We start from the raw sequence: 18,852 nt of genomic DNA, 5'->3' as shown, positions 1-18,852 counted from the left end.
CTCACCTCCTACTTAATAGAGAATACAGCTGGGCACTGGTGGCTCATGCCCGTAATCCTGGCTCTTCAGGAGGCTGAGATCTGAGGATCACCATTCAAAGCCAGCCTGGGCAGAAAAGTCTGTGAGACTCTTATCTCCAATAAACTATACAGAAAAATCTTGAAGTAGCATGGTGGCTCAAGTGGAGAGAGCTAGCCTTAGCGTGTAAAGAGACTCAGTGACAGTGCCCAGGCTCTGAGTTCAAGCCCCAGGATCAGCAAAGGAGAGAGCACAGATAGACACAGACAGTATCTGAAGACAAAAACTAAAACAAAACAAAACCCCTAAGACAAACATCATACTAAATGATAAAAGGTTGAATATCTTCCTCCTTGATGAGGAGAGCATGTCCACTCTTACCGCTTTTATTTACCATAGTATAGGTGGCTCTGTCCAACCCATAAAAGAAAATTCAATAAGGCATACACATTGAAAAGAGGAAAAGAGAACTATCTACTTTTGAATAAGATAATTGACATGATAAACCCTGAAGATTCTATAAAAATTAAATACCAACAAAACTAGAGATTAGAGACAATGCAGGATACATCAAAATGCACACCAGTTGCATTTTTATGTAATAATAAGGAATGCAGGGAAATCAAAATGAAGACTAATAGCTGAGAAAATAAGGACAAGGAATACTCAGACATGAATGGAGGAAAACAGAAACAGGTAATGGAGAGAAATGCCTTATCCCAGGAAAGTTCTGCACAAAAAGGTGAGCCAATTCCCTCAAACTGAGAGACAGGTTCAACACAATTCCTATCAAAATTCCAGAAAGATACTATTGTGATAACTGGAATACATTATATGTATTATATATATGTATATGTATTATACATATATGTATAATGCGTCATATGTATTATAGGAATACATTAAAATATCTAATATGAAATTTAAAAGAATAACAATGGGACAGTAAAATATGCCATTTTATATATCTAATAGCCAAGGCTGTGTAATACTGGTGCAAAGACACATAGATCAGAAGAAAATACAAATGGGAAAATAACCACATACAAATGCAGACAAGTCACTTTTTATTTTTTAATAAAGGTGCAAGCAATACAATGGAAGAAAGAATAAAAAAAAAGTGCTGAAAGTAAAAACAACACAGATATCCACATAGGGAAAAACACTCTCAAATCTAAACCCATACTACACCTAAAATTTAACTCATAATGGGCAATTCTCAACGAAAATTTAAACTTTAGAAAAAATACAGGACAGAGCTGGTGGTGGCTCACGCCTGTAATCCTAGCTACTCAAAAGGCTGAAATCTGAGGCTCAAGGTTCAAAGCCACCCTGGGACAAAAGGACCTCAGACCCTTAGCTCCAATTAACCTCTAGAAAACAGGAAGTGGGGCTTGGCTCAAGGGTAGGGTGGTAGCCTTGAGCTGCATCTTACATGTCACTGTTGGAGAAGACTTTTTCAAGAGCCAGCTATTAATTCCATGGGTGTTTCTGTGAATGTATATACGTTTAAATACATCTCTCTATATACATATGTAAGCATGGTATCTCTCTATATACGCATGTATACACATATATGTATATCCATTCACTTGTGTATACATCTATGTATATATGTACGCACATATATACGTGTGTGTGCATGCCTATGTGCATACACATATGCGTTCTAAACGGAAATATTCGTATACACATGCATCTATATGTACTTGGAAAATTCCACGTGATAAAACGGTGTGCCACAGTTAAACTGACAGTATTACTCTTTCTTAATAATTTATTCACATCCTCCCAGCACGTGTGTCTTCAAAAATCCCATCTATTCGCAAAAGATTGGCGGGTCTGATGTCCATGGAAACAAGAAGAACACAATAAAATCCGAGTGAGGGAGGACAGAACCGACAAGGCAGGTCATGGTATTCGTTCGTACTACTTGCTGACCTGACAGAATGGCCTGAATCCCACAGTATCTCATTTAACCTACCACCAGGCCACCTATTTACATGCGTCTGCAGACACTTAACTTCCCTCTCCCCCTCCCCAGAAATCCGCAGGACGGATCCGGTGGGCTTTCACCTGAGTCACCGGCGGGGACCTCAGGTGTCGGCTATGGAGCCGCCCCGCATCCTGCATCCCCACGACCCTCCTCCCAGGCTGCGAGGCCGGCGGCCTGAGCATGAAGGGCTTGTTTTTGGGGTGGCGTAGTTGGTAGAGAGGAGGACGCCAGCCCTCCAGCTGGGGGTGCACGGGGCACTGGGGTGAGCGGGGTGTTCTGGGTGACGCTGCAACTCGGGGGGCGGCCGCGCTGCACGGCTCCAGGGGAACCGACATCATCATCCCCTGCTCCTGCCACCCAGGCCGGGCCGCGGAAAGCCCCTCCTGACCCGCAACCCGGAGGAGTCATGAGGAATCCTCTCCGTCAGCCCACCCAAGGCGGGACGCACCCCCAACCCACTCCTCCCTCAGACCCTCGAGCTCACGCACCTGCAGCCGCAGTCCCCCAAGTCTCCACCCCAGTCTCCCGGCCTCACGAGCGCGGGCCTGCTATTGGCTAACACCGCTGTCCCGTTAGCTCTGCCCCCGCAGTGTGAGTGGCTTACATCTGCTCCTCTCGCGCTTGGTCCCGCCCTACGGTGTCCTCCAGGGCCACGCCCCTACGTGACGCCACGAGGCGCCGCTGCTCTCCTGCCTACCCCCCCCTCCTCTTTCTCCAGGAGACCGCCGAGTTTGGGGCGGAGCGGCGTGGGCTCCGGACGGACCACGTGACAGCTGACGTCGCATTCCTATTCGTGGTTGCGGGAGAAAAGGGTGGGGACTGATGACGTAAGAGGATGTCCCGCCCTCCACGCACAGCGGCCGAGAAGTGCAGGAGGGGCGGGGCCGCGTTAGCATCCGCGCCATCAGTCCTCAGGTGGCGGCCCGGTCGGTGTTGTATATGGTTTTCCCAGCCAAGCGGTTGTGCTTGGTGCCATCCATGGAGGGCGTGCGCTGGGCCTTCTCCTGTGGCACTTGGCTACCGACCCGAGCCGAATGGCTGCTGGCGGTGCGGTCCATCCAACCCGAGGAGAAGGAGCGCATTGGCCAGTTCGTCTTCGCCCGGGACGCGAAGGCAGCCATGGTACTCTAGGGCTTTGGTATTTAGAACGGAGGAAGTCGATGTTGGGGGCGGTGGGCTGGGCTGTGGAGACCCACCTTCCGTCCCTGCCGAGGGTCCCCGGGCTCCTGCCCCACACCTGTGGGGGACCGGGAGCCGCAGGGGGCGGCCTGCGGGGGCCCCGGGCTTGCGGCCTGCTTCCCCGCCTTTGTCAGCCGCGGGGGGCCGGGCCCGTCCGAGGAAACCCGCCAGAGCCTGCGGACCGCCAGGCAGGGCCACCGAAGGCCACGAAGTGACAGTATTTCCCCCAGTGGTGAACAGTTTTGTGTTAATTTAGTGCTAGTACTAGGGCTTGAACTCAGGGCCAGGGCTCTGTCCCTTAGCTTTTTTAGGCCACCGCTGGCGCTCTACCACTTGAACCGCGGCTCCACATCTGGGTTTAAAACAATAATGAATTGGAGATGAGTTTTGTAGGCTTTTTCTGCCTGGGCTAGCTGCAATTCTCAGCTCTCGGCCTCCTGGATAGCTGGGATTATAGGCCTGAGTTATGCCCCGCCTCCTACTATGATTTTATTTTTTTAAATGTTACCAAATTATCTCAGCACTCCCCACGCCACAGATGTACGTGTGAAGCCCTAAAAAATACTAACAATGTGTCTTATCTCCTCCTACTCCTGTCCATGGTGAGACTGGAAGAGCTCCAGGCCAGCCTGTTAACAAATTCAAGCCCAGGTTGTGAACTTCCTTGCTGGATAGCTTCGTAAATGCTATTTTTAAAAAAAGTACATATATATATATATTTAATATATTTTCGAGCAACACTTGGAAATTGCATTTCAAAATGAACACCTTTATTGTGTAGCTTGAAATAATCTCTGATCACCATCCAAGATGGAATTTTTTTGAAAAATATTTAAATTGAATATGTACTAAATTTTATACACATATATACACATGCACATGTTTTTTCTGTACTGGGGCTTGAACTCTGTGCTTGGGCACTGTTCCTGAACTCCTGAACCACTTGAGCCATTGAATCACTTCCTGGTTTTCCATGATTAATTGGATGTGAGAGTCTCAGCGACTTTCCCACTGGGATCACAGCTCAGCCTCCTGAGTTGCTAGGTTTACAGGTATGAGCTACCGGGGCTTGCCTTACTTGATACTTTTAGAAGGCATATTGGGTGAATGTTTATTGCATTACGTTTTTTAAGAAATGGGAAAATGAGTGATTTGTAAATTTTACTCTTTTTAAAGTTATTGGTTGAGTTGAAGGCAAAAAATCTGGAAAGATTTTTCAAAGCAACTATATACCTTGCCATTTTATATCCTTGAGGGAATTTTTTTATTTTTATTTTTAGTGATTTCTTAATAATGGAGGTGTGAGAGAATAGAACAAAATAGGTTATGCCTTTCAAGTTTTTACAACTCAGTGATTGCTAAAGGATATCGAAACCTTGTATGTGAGTAGATGTAGGCATAGTAGGCCTTCTTGCAACATTTTTCTTAGTAGAAAATCTAGAGGCAGTGTGAAATACTCAATATTAGAAGTCAGTTTATATGCTGTACCCCAATACTACGAAATATCTTGCTCTAATTAAAACTGCATCACACCTGTAATCCTTGCTACTCAGGAGGCTGAGATCTGAGGATGGCGGTTCAAAGCCAGCCTGGGCAAGTCCATGAGACTCTTACCTCCAATTAAACACTAGAAAACCAGAAGTGGTCCTGTGGCTTAAGGGGTAGGGTGGTAGCCTTGAGCTGAAGAGCTCAGGGAAACCCAGGCCCAGAGTTCAAGTCCCACAACCAACAACAACAAAAAAAGTGCAGAGTCCAAATTGACATATGAAGACATGAAATAATACTCAATATTTATACATTAGTACAGGGATAGGAAATTACTAATAAATGTAATATATATATGTAGTACATATGTACTTTCAAAACTTTACAAAGTATAAAAATATGCTTAATGTATAATGTTATTTAGTAGATATCCATATATAATTAATGTCATATACTTAACAGGCTGGTCGTCTGATGATAAGGAAATTAATTGCAGAGAAATTGCATATCCCTTGGAACCATATTCGTTTGCAAAGAACAGCTAAAGGAAAACCAGTTCTTGCAAAGGACTCCTTGAATCCTTACCCCAATTTCAACTTTAACATCTCTCATCAAGGGGACTATGCAGTTCTGGCCGCCGAGCCTGAGCTTCAAGTTGGGATTGATATAATGAAGACTAGTTTTCCAGGTAATGTTAAATTTTTGTGATGTAGAAGATTTCAGTTGTTAACTGTTGTGTAATTGTAGGTGGGAAAATGTACTCAAGGCATTCAGTATACAACAGCATATATCTGGGAAGGATATTTTTCCCTTAATATCACCAAAATAACCTGAAAAATTATACATTTCTAGGGATACATATAATTCACAATCATAAGTATGAATAATCACAGTATATGAGTAGGCCTTTTCCTTTTCCCTTCTTTTGATTGTTCTGTCATGAGAAAGCTATCACTGTGTCCACTGACACATGAAGGAGATTTTTTTAAATTACTATTTTTGAGTCACAATTTCATAAATCAGGTTATAAGTACAATGCTTCTGGGGCCTTATCACCTCTTATTTCTCTTCCTCCTCCCATTCCTACTCACAAGTTACATACTTTAGGTGTTCAAAGAAGTTATGCCTTTGCTTTCCTCCTCTTCATATACCTTCCTTTTGTTAGCTTGTGTATAAATGCACAAAGCTCTGTATAAGCTGTGTGTAGTTGTATTTTAGATCTAGCTTCCACTTAGGGAAAACATGAACCATTTGTCTTTCTGAGCTTGGCTTGCTGGGTGGAGATACTTTCTGGTTGTCACTAGAATTGTTACCATGCCACCAGTATCCAAAATATGAATGAATCCAGCATTACTTGTAGGGTGATCTTCTTTGGATTATTTGACTGTGCTTAGCAGTATAGGTGAGGAAATTGGCCAAGGCATGATTCTAAGAATCTTAAGACAGTTTTGGAACGGGCGTCATTTGTATATTGAAAGAAACAACTCAAATCCATGGTCTTGAGTGAAAGCATCAGGTATATAATTAGGAAGTTTTTTTCCTTGTTGCTTTAGCCGTGTTCACTAAGTCAAACCGTTTATGTCCCTCTTCTCTCATTGTTGGCATGGCAGGGCAGGAGGGATGATAATGGTGGGTCTAGAAAATGGTTTTCTCCTAGGTTCATGCCCCTTGTCAAGGAAGTCATGAGAATTTTCTACAAAAGTAACAATTATTAGAACACAGCAGAATTGTGAGTTGTGTATCTGAAGGAAGGAAATTTTCTTAAACTTAGAAGTGTACCTGAAGAAAGGGTATCTTCTTAAGCTTAGAAGAGTTAGAAGAAATCGTAAAATCAACAGATGTGATTTTTTTTTTTTTTTTTTTTTTTTGCCAGTCCTGGGCTTGAGCTCAGGGCCTGAGCACTGTCCTTGGACTTTCTCAAGGCTAGAGCTCTACCACTTGAACCTCAGCACCACTTGTGGCTTTTTTTCTATATGTGGTACCGAGGAATTGAACCCGGGTCTTCATGCATGCTAGGCAAACACTTTAACCACTACGCCAAACTCCTGGCCCTAACAGATGTGATTTCATACTAAACCACACAATGAACTTGGAAAAACCATGACGAAGTTTGATGAAACAGTTGGTGAAAGGGGATATACATTTAATAATAACTACCACAGCAATCTAAAAGCTAACGTTTACTGAGTAGTTTATTCTTTATATGACCCAACTCTTTTCTTCTAGAGATGTCAAGTAAGAATGATGATGGAATACCAGGTTCTGGTGACTTATGCTTAGGTGTAGGACTGACATTCCCATTTCAAAGGGAGGAAGAAGTTGGGAGGAAAAGTTAGTTGCTCTGTGGTCTTACTAGTTTTGATCACTGCAAAACATATATTTAATATCCAACACTTCCTTAAAGAGAATGCTATAAGATGAACGATCAGTCTCTTCTTTTTTTTTTTTTATCAATCTCTTCTAAACTGGTTTTCCATTTATCTTATGTATATTTACAAAGTTCTTGAAGGTTCAATCAGATGACTAAATAGAAAATTGAAAAACACGAATGTGTATATAGTATCATTAGGAGGATTGCTAATTTATAAGCCCAATAACTGTAGATAGTTTGAAGGACCAGTTTATTTTTCTAATATATTCCTCAGGGATTTTCCTATATTATTATTATTATTATTATTATTATTATTTCCCTGGCCTTAAATGTATTATTAACTTAAACTTACCTTAAAGATGTCAGAATTACTGTTACTGATATAAATATGCTCTTTTTAAATGCTGAAAGAGAACAGGGCTTGTATAATGAATTTGCAAGAAAAATCATGTATCCTAGTGTCCAGGATAGGTACGACACATGGTACATTTAATTTTATATCTTTAGTTTCCTTACTGACTTTTTCTGATTTTCCTGGTTTATTCCTCATTTATATCATAAAAGATAAAGGAAAATGGAAACATTTGCTGCAGCTAAAAGGCTTGAGTGTAGATTTATTTCTTATGATTTCTAATGATTTGTACTTCAATTTTCCAAGTAAACTATGCTTGATAGAATCTTCACAAGCTGTGTTTCCCCAATAGTGCCACACTGTGGTGCTGTTGTGCTTTGGCTTAATAGTTAAAAAATTGTCCATTCCTGTTGCTGTTGAATTTCTTAGTTGATAAGATGTCTCAAACGTATATGAACATTTATTCGTATTGTGGACTTTTTGGACATAGGTAATGAGTTATGTGATTGCTTGGTTGTGATTGTGCTAGATTGTCTCTTAATCAATTCTTTTAATATATATATTTAAATTTTAAGCTCAAGGCTACCACTCTACCCCTGGGCCTGAGCGTTGTCCCTGAGCTCTTCAGCTCAAGGCTACTACTGCCTTACCCTTGAGCCAAGCCCCACTTCCCATTTTCTAGGGGTTAATTGGAGATAAGAGTCTGAGTCTTTTCGTGCCCAGGCTGGCTTTGAACTTTGATCCTCAGATCTCAGCCTCCTGAGAAGCTAGGATTACAGGCATGAACTACTGAGTGTGGCTTTCCTCACCTTTTTAAAAAGTGTTCTTTAGCCAGCTTGTGCTAGGTATATAGGGATAAAGCAGTTTACATTGAGGGGCTTCCAGTTATTCTCAGTAAGGAATGAAAAATAAGCATTAGACCTTCAAAAAGATCCATCCATTAACCCATAAGAGTAAGTTTTACTTGAAAGGAATCTAACATCACAGGTTAATATTTCAGTGCTTAATAATGAACAAAAAATTTTATTGTGACCTAAAATATCATATCACATAGGAACATCAGAAATATTTCCTTGCTAATCAGAGGAAAGTATTTGAAGAGTATTAAGGCATCTGAATTTAGCTGGATGTCGTGGCTCATGCCTGTAATCCTAGCTACTTCCATTTTAGAAGTATTTTCTTGTGAATTTCTGAGAAGTATTTCTATTAAATGCAGGAAATTTGGGATAGGAATGTATCTCAGGTACATCATTTGCCTAATATAGTCAAAGCTTTGGGTTTGATTCCTAGCACAAGGAAAATAAATAATACAATTTAAAACTTATCAAAACTTATTACGCATATTTGTGGAATAAAACGATACAAAGTTGCTGTCTAGAGGTAAAGATGAACATGTAATCTTAATGTTTTGGAAAAATAGAAAAGTCCTACAAGTGTTTTGTTTTGTGTTATAGTTTAGTTTGAAAATCAAATCCTTGGAGTTGTTACCTCTTTTTTTTTTTTTTTTCCTTTTTTGTCAGTTATGGGGCTTGAACTCTACCTGGGTGCTGTCCCTGAGCTCTTCAGCTCAATGCTAGGACTCTCAGCTCCACTTCTGGTTTTCTGGTGGTTCATTGGAGACAAGAATCTCACAGACTTTAGTACCTAGGCTGGCTTTGATCTGCGATCCGCAGATCTCAGCCTCCCGAGTAGCTAAGATTACCACCGTGATCCACCATTGGCCAGCTAGTTGTCTCTTATTTGTCAGTTAATTTTGCAGTGCTACATATATTATGTAGCTAAAAGATTTCAGATTTAAAAATAAGATTATGTTACAGTAGCAACTATAAAAGAAAATCAAATTTGTTTCTGGTTGAAAAAATTATATTAGAATATACTTGTAATAAAAAAATTCTTCCTGTGTTGGGAGTTTGGCTTAGTGGTAGAGTGCTTGCTTAGCACCCAAGTTTGATTCCTTGGTACCACATACTTAGAAAAAGGCAGAAATGGTGCTGTGGCTCAAATGGTAGAACTCTAGCCTTGAGAAAGTCCAAGGACAATGCTCAGGCCCTGAGTTCAAGCTCCAGGACTGGAAAAAAAAAGAAAATTACTTCGTTACAGCTCCATTTTAGGAGTGTTTTCTTGTGGATTTCTGAGAAGTGTTTCTATTAAGTGCAGGAAATTTGGGATAGGAATGTATCTCAGGTACAGCATTTGCCTAATATATTCCAGGCTCTGGGTTTGATTCCTAGAACAAGGAAAATAAATAATAAAATTTAAAACTTATTAAAACAATAGGTTTGGCTACTAAATTTTATCACAGAATTTTAAAAATTATGATTTGACAGCTATGTGTGGGTTTCTGTCTATTTAATAGTAGATTATAATTTTACTGATTCCTTTCAAACTACTCTTCTGTTTCTAAGCTAACCTGTATTTTATGGGATATTATTACCTTCATTCCAGTCTCACCTGGATTTTCTGATACTTTGTTTAGAACTATGTAGCAGCTTTTTGTTGTTTTTGTTTTTAATAAAACAGCTGTTTTTAATTCTGTATTTTCTCACTTGACAGGACGTGGTTCAATTCCCGAATTCTTTCATATTATGAAAAGAAAGTTTACCAACAAAGAATGGGAAACAATCAGAAGTTTTAATGATGAATGGACTCAACTGGATATGTTTTATAGGAACTGGGTATAATTTTTTCTAATTTATATATAAATATCTATAATGGCGCCATTACTTTTTCCTAAAAATAGTAGTAAACGTCCTTTGGATGGGGCCAGGAGTTTGACCTAGTGGTAGACTGCTTGCCTAGTATGCACCTAGACCCAGGTTCAATTCCTCGGTACCATATACATAGAAAAAAGTTGGAAGCGGTGCTGTGGCACAAGTGGTAGAGCTCTAGCCCTGATTTCAAGGCCCAGGACTAGCAAAAATAAATAAAGTCCTTTGGTTACCTCATGGTATTATGCAGTGCTTGAAGTAAATGAGTGATTACCTGAGAACTTTATGATTCTTATACATGCATACAGTATTATAATAACATTTATTTGGAGCAAATCTGACATATATTTTGAGCTTATTTAGAAGGTACTTGTTCTGTAACTCAGTTCTCTTAACAGTCCTATGAGAAGGAAAATGCTGTTTTATCATTACATTTTACACATGAGAGAATGGGACACAGAAAGCTTAAAGTGATTTTTCTTAAGGTCACAAACATAGTTGGTTTCTATGCTACTATTTGGACAGAAGAAAAAAAAAGTAATTTATAGCCATAACATGGTATATAGCTAAAGGTTCTAGATTTACTGGGTCTCGAGATTTTATGAAAAGCTTTAACTATTGAATCCAAAGAACAAAATGTCTGTCTGTATCTTAGGCACTGAAAGAGAGCTTCATAAAAGCCATCGGTGTTGGACTTGGATTTGAATTACAGCGCCTTGAATTTGATATATCTCCATTAAACTTGGATATAGGTCAAGTTTATAAAGAAACACGTTTATTCCTGGATGGAGAGGAAGAAAAAGAATGGTTCTTTGAGGTAAGAAACTCTTATATTGTTTCCTGTATGAGAGTAATATGGAATGACTAGTTACTGAATTTATCCTGTTTTATTGTTATTGTAAAAGTGGTATCTAGAGGGGTTGAAACTTAACAAGACTAGAATCCCATGCTTGATGTTCTGACGATGAAGTCAGGAACACTGTGTAGATAACAACTCGAATGTGATGTCATGATGAGGTAAGTAGACTGGGAAGGAAATGGAATAGGGCTCTGTGGGAGCAGCCCAAGGTAGTTGGCATTGGCTCTGCCATGATAAGGGGACCACATATGGGAAGTCATTTAAAAGATTTTAGCTTCTCTCTCATTAGTAATTCTTGGATGCTAGTGAAGAAACAAATCACAGACTCATTGAAGCCAAGAAGGTATTTTTCTAGGCTACTAAGAGTGATTCAGTTACTGAGCCTCAAAATGAGCTACAAGTAGGGTTGAAGTACTCTGCTCCATTTTATCTCTTTTGCCTTCCTGTGTCTTGGGGTGTTCCCTCATCTTTGTGTTTCATTCTGTACAGCAGCCTTCTCAGTTTCTCTCATGACAGGAAACAGCCGCTGCCACTCATGAAGCTTAACAGTTAAAAAAGTCAGCTGATGAATTCCTTTTCTCTTTAAGCCCCAAAACCCCAGAGAAAGAAAGGATTTCCTAACTTACCTTCCAGACTAATCAGTTTAGCCAAGGAGTTTGTCTGCTTTGATAGGTCCTGTACTTGTTAAGTGTTGAGGGCCCAGTAAATGGGCTATATTGTCATGTGGTTATTCTGTTATAATCACCTGGATGATATGCTAAGAGATCAGGTCTCCCAAAGTTGGAAGTGAGTAGGTGTGGTAAGAGACATGTTTGCTCAAGAGAATGAAAAGAATGATAAAGTCCAGTTTGTTTTTTAAAAAAGCAAATTCTTTTGCGATGGTATTTGGAGACTAAGAAAATGAGGTGTCAAAGATGTTAGGAGCTGGCCACCGGATTATTTATTGAGATGTAGAATACCAGAGAACAAATGGTAGTTAGGTTTGAGATACCACTGAAGCACTCAAGTGAAGATGTCAAACAGTCCAGGGAAATAAACAGATGAGTTGACAAGATGCTAAAACTATTAGCATAGTTGGGATAATTGAAACCATAGGGTTTGATACTGAAGCTATGAAATTACCTAAGGAGCTGTCAGTAGAATGTTGAAGCCATTAAGAATACTATTATTTAAAGACCTTGAGAATACTAGTATTTAAAGGTGAAGAGTGGAAGAAGCTAAGAAAGAGTTAAATGTTAAGATGTAAAATAAGGAACTGGAAAAGGTATTTTGAGAATGAGATTTGCTAAAAATTGTTAAAATGGAAAGTAGAAATGTGGTTCAAGTGGTAGAGTGTTACCCCTGAGCAAAACAAGCTTCAAACTCCAGGACCCTCCTGTTAAAATAGGAAGGGATTCTGTTACTCAAGTTTTCTTCTATGTCATATAACAATGTACAACAGTTTTGCTTCATCTACTTTCTTCAGCCATCATTCTTCTATATATACTCCACTGTGTAACCAAACCACAACCTGCTAACTCCTTAATATCTGTTCCCTTATTTCTATTTGATTATACTAATTCCAGGACTCCTCTAGTCCTTCTTGTCTTTCTAAATAAGGATAGACTCGGTGCCGTACATTGTTCTTTTCAAATGACATACCAAAACTTACTTAGAATCTCTGTATTAATCTTGGTGCTTCCTGCTGCCTGAGGGCAGGAGTGGAATGTTGTGCTCTCTCAGGTCTCTGTCTCTCTTTTGCTCTTTCTGTGGCACTGTCACCAGGTGCTCTACCACTTTAGCTACTCCTGTAGCTCTATTTTTTACTGGTTAATTGGAGATAGGATTTTGTGGATTTATTTGCCCAGGCTGTCCTTGAACAGGGATCTTCCATATGTCAGCCTCTGATCACAGATGTGAACCAGTAATCATTAAAGAATCACCATATTAAAAATTAGCATTACTTCAAGATATTGGTGCCATAACAACACAAAGGCACATCATCATAACAACTGATTAACTGATAACATTCGATTTTGGTTGTCTGTTATTTGACTCATAGGGGAGGAGAGGGGGGCACTAATGAGACTTAGAGAAAGTTAAGCCATCTAGATTTACATATTTAGTAACCTGTATATACTTGCCGTTTGCATTTTAGGAAAGCAAAATAGACGATCACCATTTTGTTGCCGTAGCGCTTAGGAAACCTGACGGATCTAGATATCAGGAGGTAAAAATTTCTTTGGCTTTTTTTGGTTAGAGGTTGTGATGGGGTTTTTCTTTTCTTCTCTTTTTTTTTGCTTTCTTTTTTTTTCTTCCAAGGGGCATGTTATTTGCTTCATATACAAATAAAATACTGAAAAAATTGGTAGTACCTCATACTTCCTATAAAAATTCACTGTACTTACTATCTTAGTCAGGTTAACCGGTGTTTATTTTCTGGTGAAATTGAGGCTGTGTTAAGAGGGTAAGTAATAGCATTACCTTGGGAATTGAACTTCCTTTGCCCTCTTAAGTAATACCTCAAGCCGTTGTTAAAGTTGTTGGCTACACATGAGGGAGAGTCTGTGTCATATTGTCCCATGTGTTACTGTCAGCTCATTTACACAATTTCTTCACAGGATCTGAAGGTAATTTTTTATAGTGTATTAAGTCTGCCTTTGTTTTGATTATGGCCTGTCCCATGAGATCAAGTGTAGGATTTTCCGTTTGTGGGGTTATATTGGACTTGAAGTTTGGATTTATGGAGCATTTTAGATGACAGAGTTTGTCATCGGAGTTCTTGACCTATTCTTGACACTAAAGGTCTATACTGGGTTGGGTTCTTGAACAAAGAATCTATTTCAGAATAGAATGTACAGTTTAAATTTCATGTTAAGTAAAGACATGTTAGATATGTTATTACATACTGTACTGTTTTTCAGAAGATTACTTGGTAGCCCAATTCTCATTAATTTATAGATTTGGGATCCCTTTTACCTCAGAGCTACTGATAAGTACTTTTCTTTACATACACCTGCATTTTAATTAAATTTTATGTACAAAAAGTTGGAGAACCATGTTTCCTAATTATTTTTACTTGCTACGTTGGCAAAAGTAACATAGACGGCAACAATATTAGGTTATAATTTAATATGTTGTAATTTAATACTACTTCAGTATAGTTTGCTGTTATGAAACAAATCTTAAGGTTAATATGTAATAAAATATATATTTTTTTCTTTTAGGTCCCATCTCAGGATGATGCTAAGGCATCCCAGAGGCAGTTCACTGTTCTTAACTTTAATGATTTAATATCATCAGCTGTTCCCATGACACCTGAAGACCCTTCATTTTGGGACTGTTTTTGCTTCACAGAAGAAATTCTAATACGAAATGGCTCTAAGTCATGATATGATTCCCTACGTGGAAAAGGAAAGTGAAAACTGTTTGTAATCTTCCATATTCACTGCAAAATAAATACTTGATACTAAACTTCACAAAACAGTTTTTTAAGAATATCTAAAAGCTCATAGTATTACAAAAGAGACCTCCAGTTCAGGATAGCCCACTAGAATTTGCATTTACTTATTCCTGTCCAAATTGCATTGTGTTTTAGTCATGAGACATGTGCATTGTAGAAAAATATAAAAATGCAAATATGATAAAGGAAACAATTGAATTCTCTATTTCAGATACCTACTCTTAAAATTTTGGTATCTTCCTGGAATTTTTTCTTGATTAAAAAAATACATATTAACAGGGTCTTTTTTTTTTTTTTTAGAAAGGAACATATTACTTAGGTTGTTTTTTTTTTTAAACTACATCCACTGCTCATAACATCTCTACTACATAAACTTGTTAGTTCTAAAGTACTCTTGTATGACTAGTATGACTAGCATAAGTTGGGATGCTCTTACAGATTTTTATTTTGCCTAACAGTTCTGAAGTGTTATTAAGGACATTTTTGCCTCAGTTGATTGAGTTTGCCTTAAGCTCATCCTCTTCCTATATCATAATAACTGCTGCTATAACTTTCAGTTTTTTTATCCTCATAAAATTGCATCTACAAGACCATTTGTTCTGTAATGTTGATATTACCAGGGAGGAAGACATCTCCCCAAAGCCCCCAGCTTTTCCCTTGGTCTCATCCTCTCACATCTGTTTGCAGTGTCTGACTCTCTTCATCTTTATTAAATGTAGACTCCTAGAAAGATGCTAAGGCAGGTGCGGGAGGATGACATTTGGGTGAAGTTCAGTGCCTGCTGTAAGAAAATTGTGCCATAGTGTACTTGTTTTCTCCTGTGTTGGGCATCTTTATCGTCTACATTTTATTACTGTAAGCAGTGGTGCAGTGAAAACCTTTGTGTGGAGGTACATTCTTAATGATGTTCTCAACGAAGCTTTTGAAGTGAAATGACTGGTTAAAAAGGCTTAAACTATTTTTAGGGCATTTGGTAAGTATTAACTTGTGCATCACAAAGGCTGTCCACTATATACTTGGGGTTATTAGTGTACGTGTGACTGACTATTCTATACTCCCTGGACAACTATGGATTTTTTTTCCTGTGCCTTTATAACTGAAAAGTTTATCATTTTTAAAATTTGTTTCTTTCATCACAAATGAGTTTGATATATTAGTGTTATCAGCTGTTTGTATTTTTTTAATGAGCCTCTTGTTTATCTCTTCTTATTTTAGTGAGTAGAACTTAAAGTGCAGACGTAATATATTAAAATGTGAGGACCATCATATTGATGATAGAATATCTTACGTTGTTGTAGTGTATGTCTTGGGAGAGTTACTCTTAATTGTTAAACACCAAGAAGTAAAATAGTCATTGTTTCTGTTGCATTAAAAATTGTGTGTAAACTGTACAAAATTAGGTATTTAGTAAAAAGGTTATAGTATGGTTTTTCTTTTTTTAATTTTATTAAGCATGGTCAGTTATTCCAGTCATAATAAATAACATTTTTAGAAGACCAAGTAGGATTTACCTGAGTGTAATAGTGATATGAAAAACACCTGTCTTGTCATTGTAATAATAAAGTGATGAACAGTTATGGAATTTTTATGAGCATTACTGTTAGATTTTGGTGATAGTTTTTTTTTCTGTTTTTAAATCAAGTTACACATACACCTTGTTTAAAGACAGATCCCTGTTTTCTTACTGGAGAAAGATACTACCGTTCCCTTCTCAGACTAATTGAATTTTCACTTTGCTCAGTTCTCTAGAAAGTTCATTTCCTTCTTATATTCTGTGTTGTCAGACTTCTGTTCCTTGGGTTATGCAAATGAAAGGGGCCATTAGAATAAAATTGAGTGAGAAGTGGAGAAGGCAGGATGACTATTCTCTTGCCTTTCTCCCTGCCATGCAGTAGTTTGGAAATAGCTATTTTCCTCAGCATCACAGCTTCTGATATAGCTCTCTCCTACACATTTTCCTTGCCCTTTCATTTTACGAATAGAAGCATCTTCTGCTTCGCCAGTGCTAAGTCCACACTCTTTTTCAGATACTCCTTTTGGATGTGCCATCTGTTTCTTGCTGTAACCTTGAATAACTAAACAGTCTGTACCAAGTATAACCTCAGGGAAGTGGGTTGCTGGGATCAGGTGGCTCATGGATTTGATGCATAGACAAATTCCTGAGGGAGAAGGAAGGAAGGGACACTTGTCATTGGTAGCAGGTGAATTGTCACACCGCCACATCATAGTCACCCATCACACTGTCCTTTACCACCCTAATTAAGCCAGCCATTTTTCACTTGCATGATTGTTACAGTAATCTCATTAGACTCCCTACCATTAATGATTTTCTGTCTCAGAAGACACAAGGCTTCCTAAAGCTCTTACATGGGTCTCTACTCCCTCACCTCATTTGCTACAACCCTTTCTGTCCCTCTCCTATACCCACACTGATGGCTGTGCTTTGACAATGACAACACACTCCTGTGTTCCCCTTGTCTGGAATCTTCTAGATTTCCACATGGCTTACTCCCTCATGTCTATCACACATTCACTCATGTCCCCTCCTTAGTGGGCCATATTCTACCATCTACTATCCTCTACACTTCCTAGCTCCCTTTCCTGCTTTATTTTTCTTTATAATACTTAAGCTACTATATAGCAGGCCATCCCATGGCTTTTTACCCTATTCTAGTCCCTGCCAAATTTCAGATCTTAGCCTTCTGAGTAGGTAGGCATGAGCCACTGGCCCCTGGCTTCAACATTATAGTCTCCATACATGGTAAGTATCATTTTTCCTTTTGAAGACTATATAATCTGGCGCTCAGAGGAATTGGGTCATTTTTCTGAGGTCACTATTCATTTTTGATTTTAATTTACTTCTTACAGACTCAATAACCTTTTCTCTTTGTATTTCATATTGTCATCAAAATAAGTAACAGACAACCATACTGTAGCTACTTGTTTTCCTTTTTTTTTGGGGGGGGGGGGGGGCTTGGGTTTTTTTGTGGCCTTGTGTTTGCTTTTCTACCACTTGAATTCCACCTTCAGCCCAAGGCTGTTTATGTTGTAGGTGAAGCTTGTCTTCAGGTCTTGGGTCTGAATAATTATGTGCACTTGCTGAATTTGAATCTCCTATTTTTTCCCCTGAAGTTTCTCTTACCCTTGATCATCTAAATTTATTCTTCCCTCTGCAGAACAGTAGCTAAGAATATTCCTAATTAAAATGTTGAGATTATTCCACACATTCATAATGTTAGATTGCTATAATCTTATTCTACACCAGGAGGTCATTGCTTTTGTTGGAAACATTGCACATGAACTTAATGAAATGACAGAGCTTTACTGATTACAACAATAGTTGGCTTTGAAAGTCAAGTTTAAAATTAGGTGAAAATTATTTTCACTTTGAATATACCTGATTTTTTAAAAAATGGAAATTACCTTTTTCCTCATGGAGTTTATACTACTGGAAACTGTGAAATCATTACCTTCACAGGAAGACAGTGGTTAGGACTTTTGATACATAGATGAAAATACTTTTCACTGTGGTTACTTATACTACTTCCAAACCACTGCCCTGAATTTGGGGATAACAGTCAAGTGGCCAATTAATGCTGGTTTTTTAATGAGATATTTTTATTGTTACAAAGGTAGTATACAGAGGGGTTACAGTTTTGTAAGTCAGATAATGAGTACATTTCTTTTTAGACAATATCACCCTTTCCTTTGCTTTCCTCATTAATAATGGCTTTTAAATTGGTCAGGACATGGAGGTGCAGAGATTAAGCTTTCATAAAGGAAGCCATTTATTGGCCTTCAATTTCTGTGAGTATGTACCTCCAAAAAAAAAAAAAGGAAAGACTATGAGATTTTATCCAAATTTTTTATTTAAAGCCAGTGCATTCTAGATGAGTTAGGCTGTAGATAATGAACACATTTGAAGAATGGTATTTAGTGATTTAAAATAGATCTAGAATTGTGTTGTAGACATGAAACATTTGCAGCAAGTAGTAAATCAATGTCCAGAAATAGTCTAGATCTTTAAGCTTAAATTCCAGTTGTTTTCCTAGGCATTCCTATGTAGTGAGAACATTGGCTATTGAGTTGAGTGAAAGTATTAATCATTTAATTTGAAAGTGATAGGAATATTGCCTAGTAAAATTTTGTTTCATTGCTGAAGCATTTTGTTATTTGTTGGTTTTGTGCTGGTCCTGAGGCTTGAACTCAGGGCCTGGACTGTCCTTGGACTTCTTTTGCTCAAGAGTATCACTTTACCACTTGAGCCACTGGCTTTTTTTTGGGGGGGGGGGAAAGGGGGCGATAGTCTCACACCCATAACTGTCCCGGCTGACTACAAACCATGGTCTTCAGAGCCTAATGAGTAGTTAGGGCTACAGCTGTGAGTACTGTTGCCCAGCTTGAAGATTTTTTTTTCTTTTAATGATCAAAAGATTTATTTG

The 18,852-nt window shown here is 38.6% G+C and overlaps 1 protein-coding gene across 1 annotated transcript; it reads left to right on the top strand.

The window, feature by feature from the left end:
* The first annotated feature begins 2,889 nt into the window (after positions 1-2,889).
* Positions 2,890-15,992, top strand: Aasdhppt (aminoadipate-semialdehyde dehydrogenase-phosphopantetheinyl transferase). The gene is made up of 6 exons (XM_090319589.1): positions 2,890-3,136; positions 5,141-5,366; positions 9,955-10,076; positions 10,765-10,926; positions 13,106-13,177; positions 14,175-15,992. The coding sequence occupies exons 1-6, from the start codon at positions 2,954-2,956 to the stop codon at positions 14,337-14,339; spliced, it is 930 nt and encodes a 309-aa protein (XP_090175715.1). The 5' UTR covers positions 2,890-2,953; the 3' UTR covers positions 14,340-15,992.
* Positions 15,993-18,852: the final 2,860 nt, after the last annotated feature.

The sequence above is a fragment of the Megascapheus bottae genome, chromosome 27, assembly GCF_031878675.1.
Source record: "Megascapheus bottae isolate mThoBot1 chromosome 27, mThoBot2.hap1, whole genome shotgun sequence".
In the NCBI taxonomy this organism is placed as follows: domain Eukaryota; kingdom Metazoa; phylum Chordata; class Mammalia; order Rodentia; family Geomyidae; genus Megascapheus; species Megascapheus bottae.
Note: the sequence above shows the minus strand (reverse complement) of the source record. Positions and strands in the feature narration are given on the sequence as shown.

What these genes read in the sequence shown, in the direction of transcription:
- Aasdhppt (XM_090319589.1), top strand. Translation starts at nt 2,954, where the DNA reads ATGGTTTTCCCAGCCAAGCGGTTGTGCTTGGTGCCATCCATGGAGGGC. An exon ending in ATATGTTTTATAGGAACTGG is followed by an intron (nt 10,077 to 10,764) that starts GTATAATTTTTT and finishes TCTGTATCTTAG; the next exon opens with GCACTGAAAGAGAGCTTCAT. An exon ending in AAAAAGAATGGTTCTTTGAG is followed by an intron (nt 10,927 to 13,105) that starts GTAAGAAACTCT and finishes TTTGCATTTTAG; the next exon opens with GAAAGCAAAATAGACGATCA.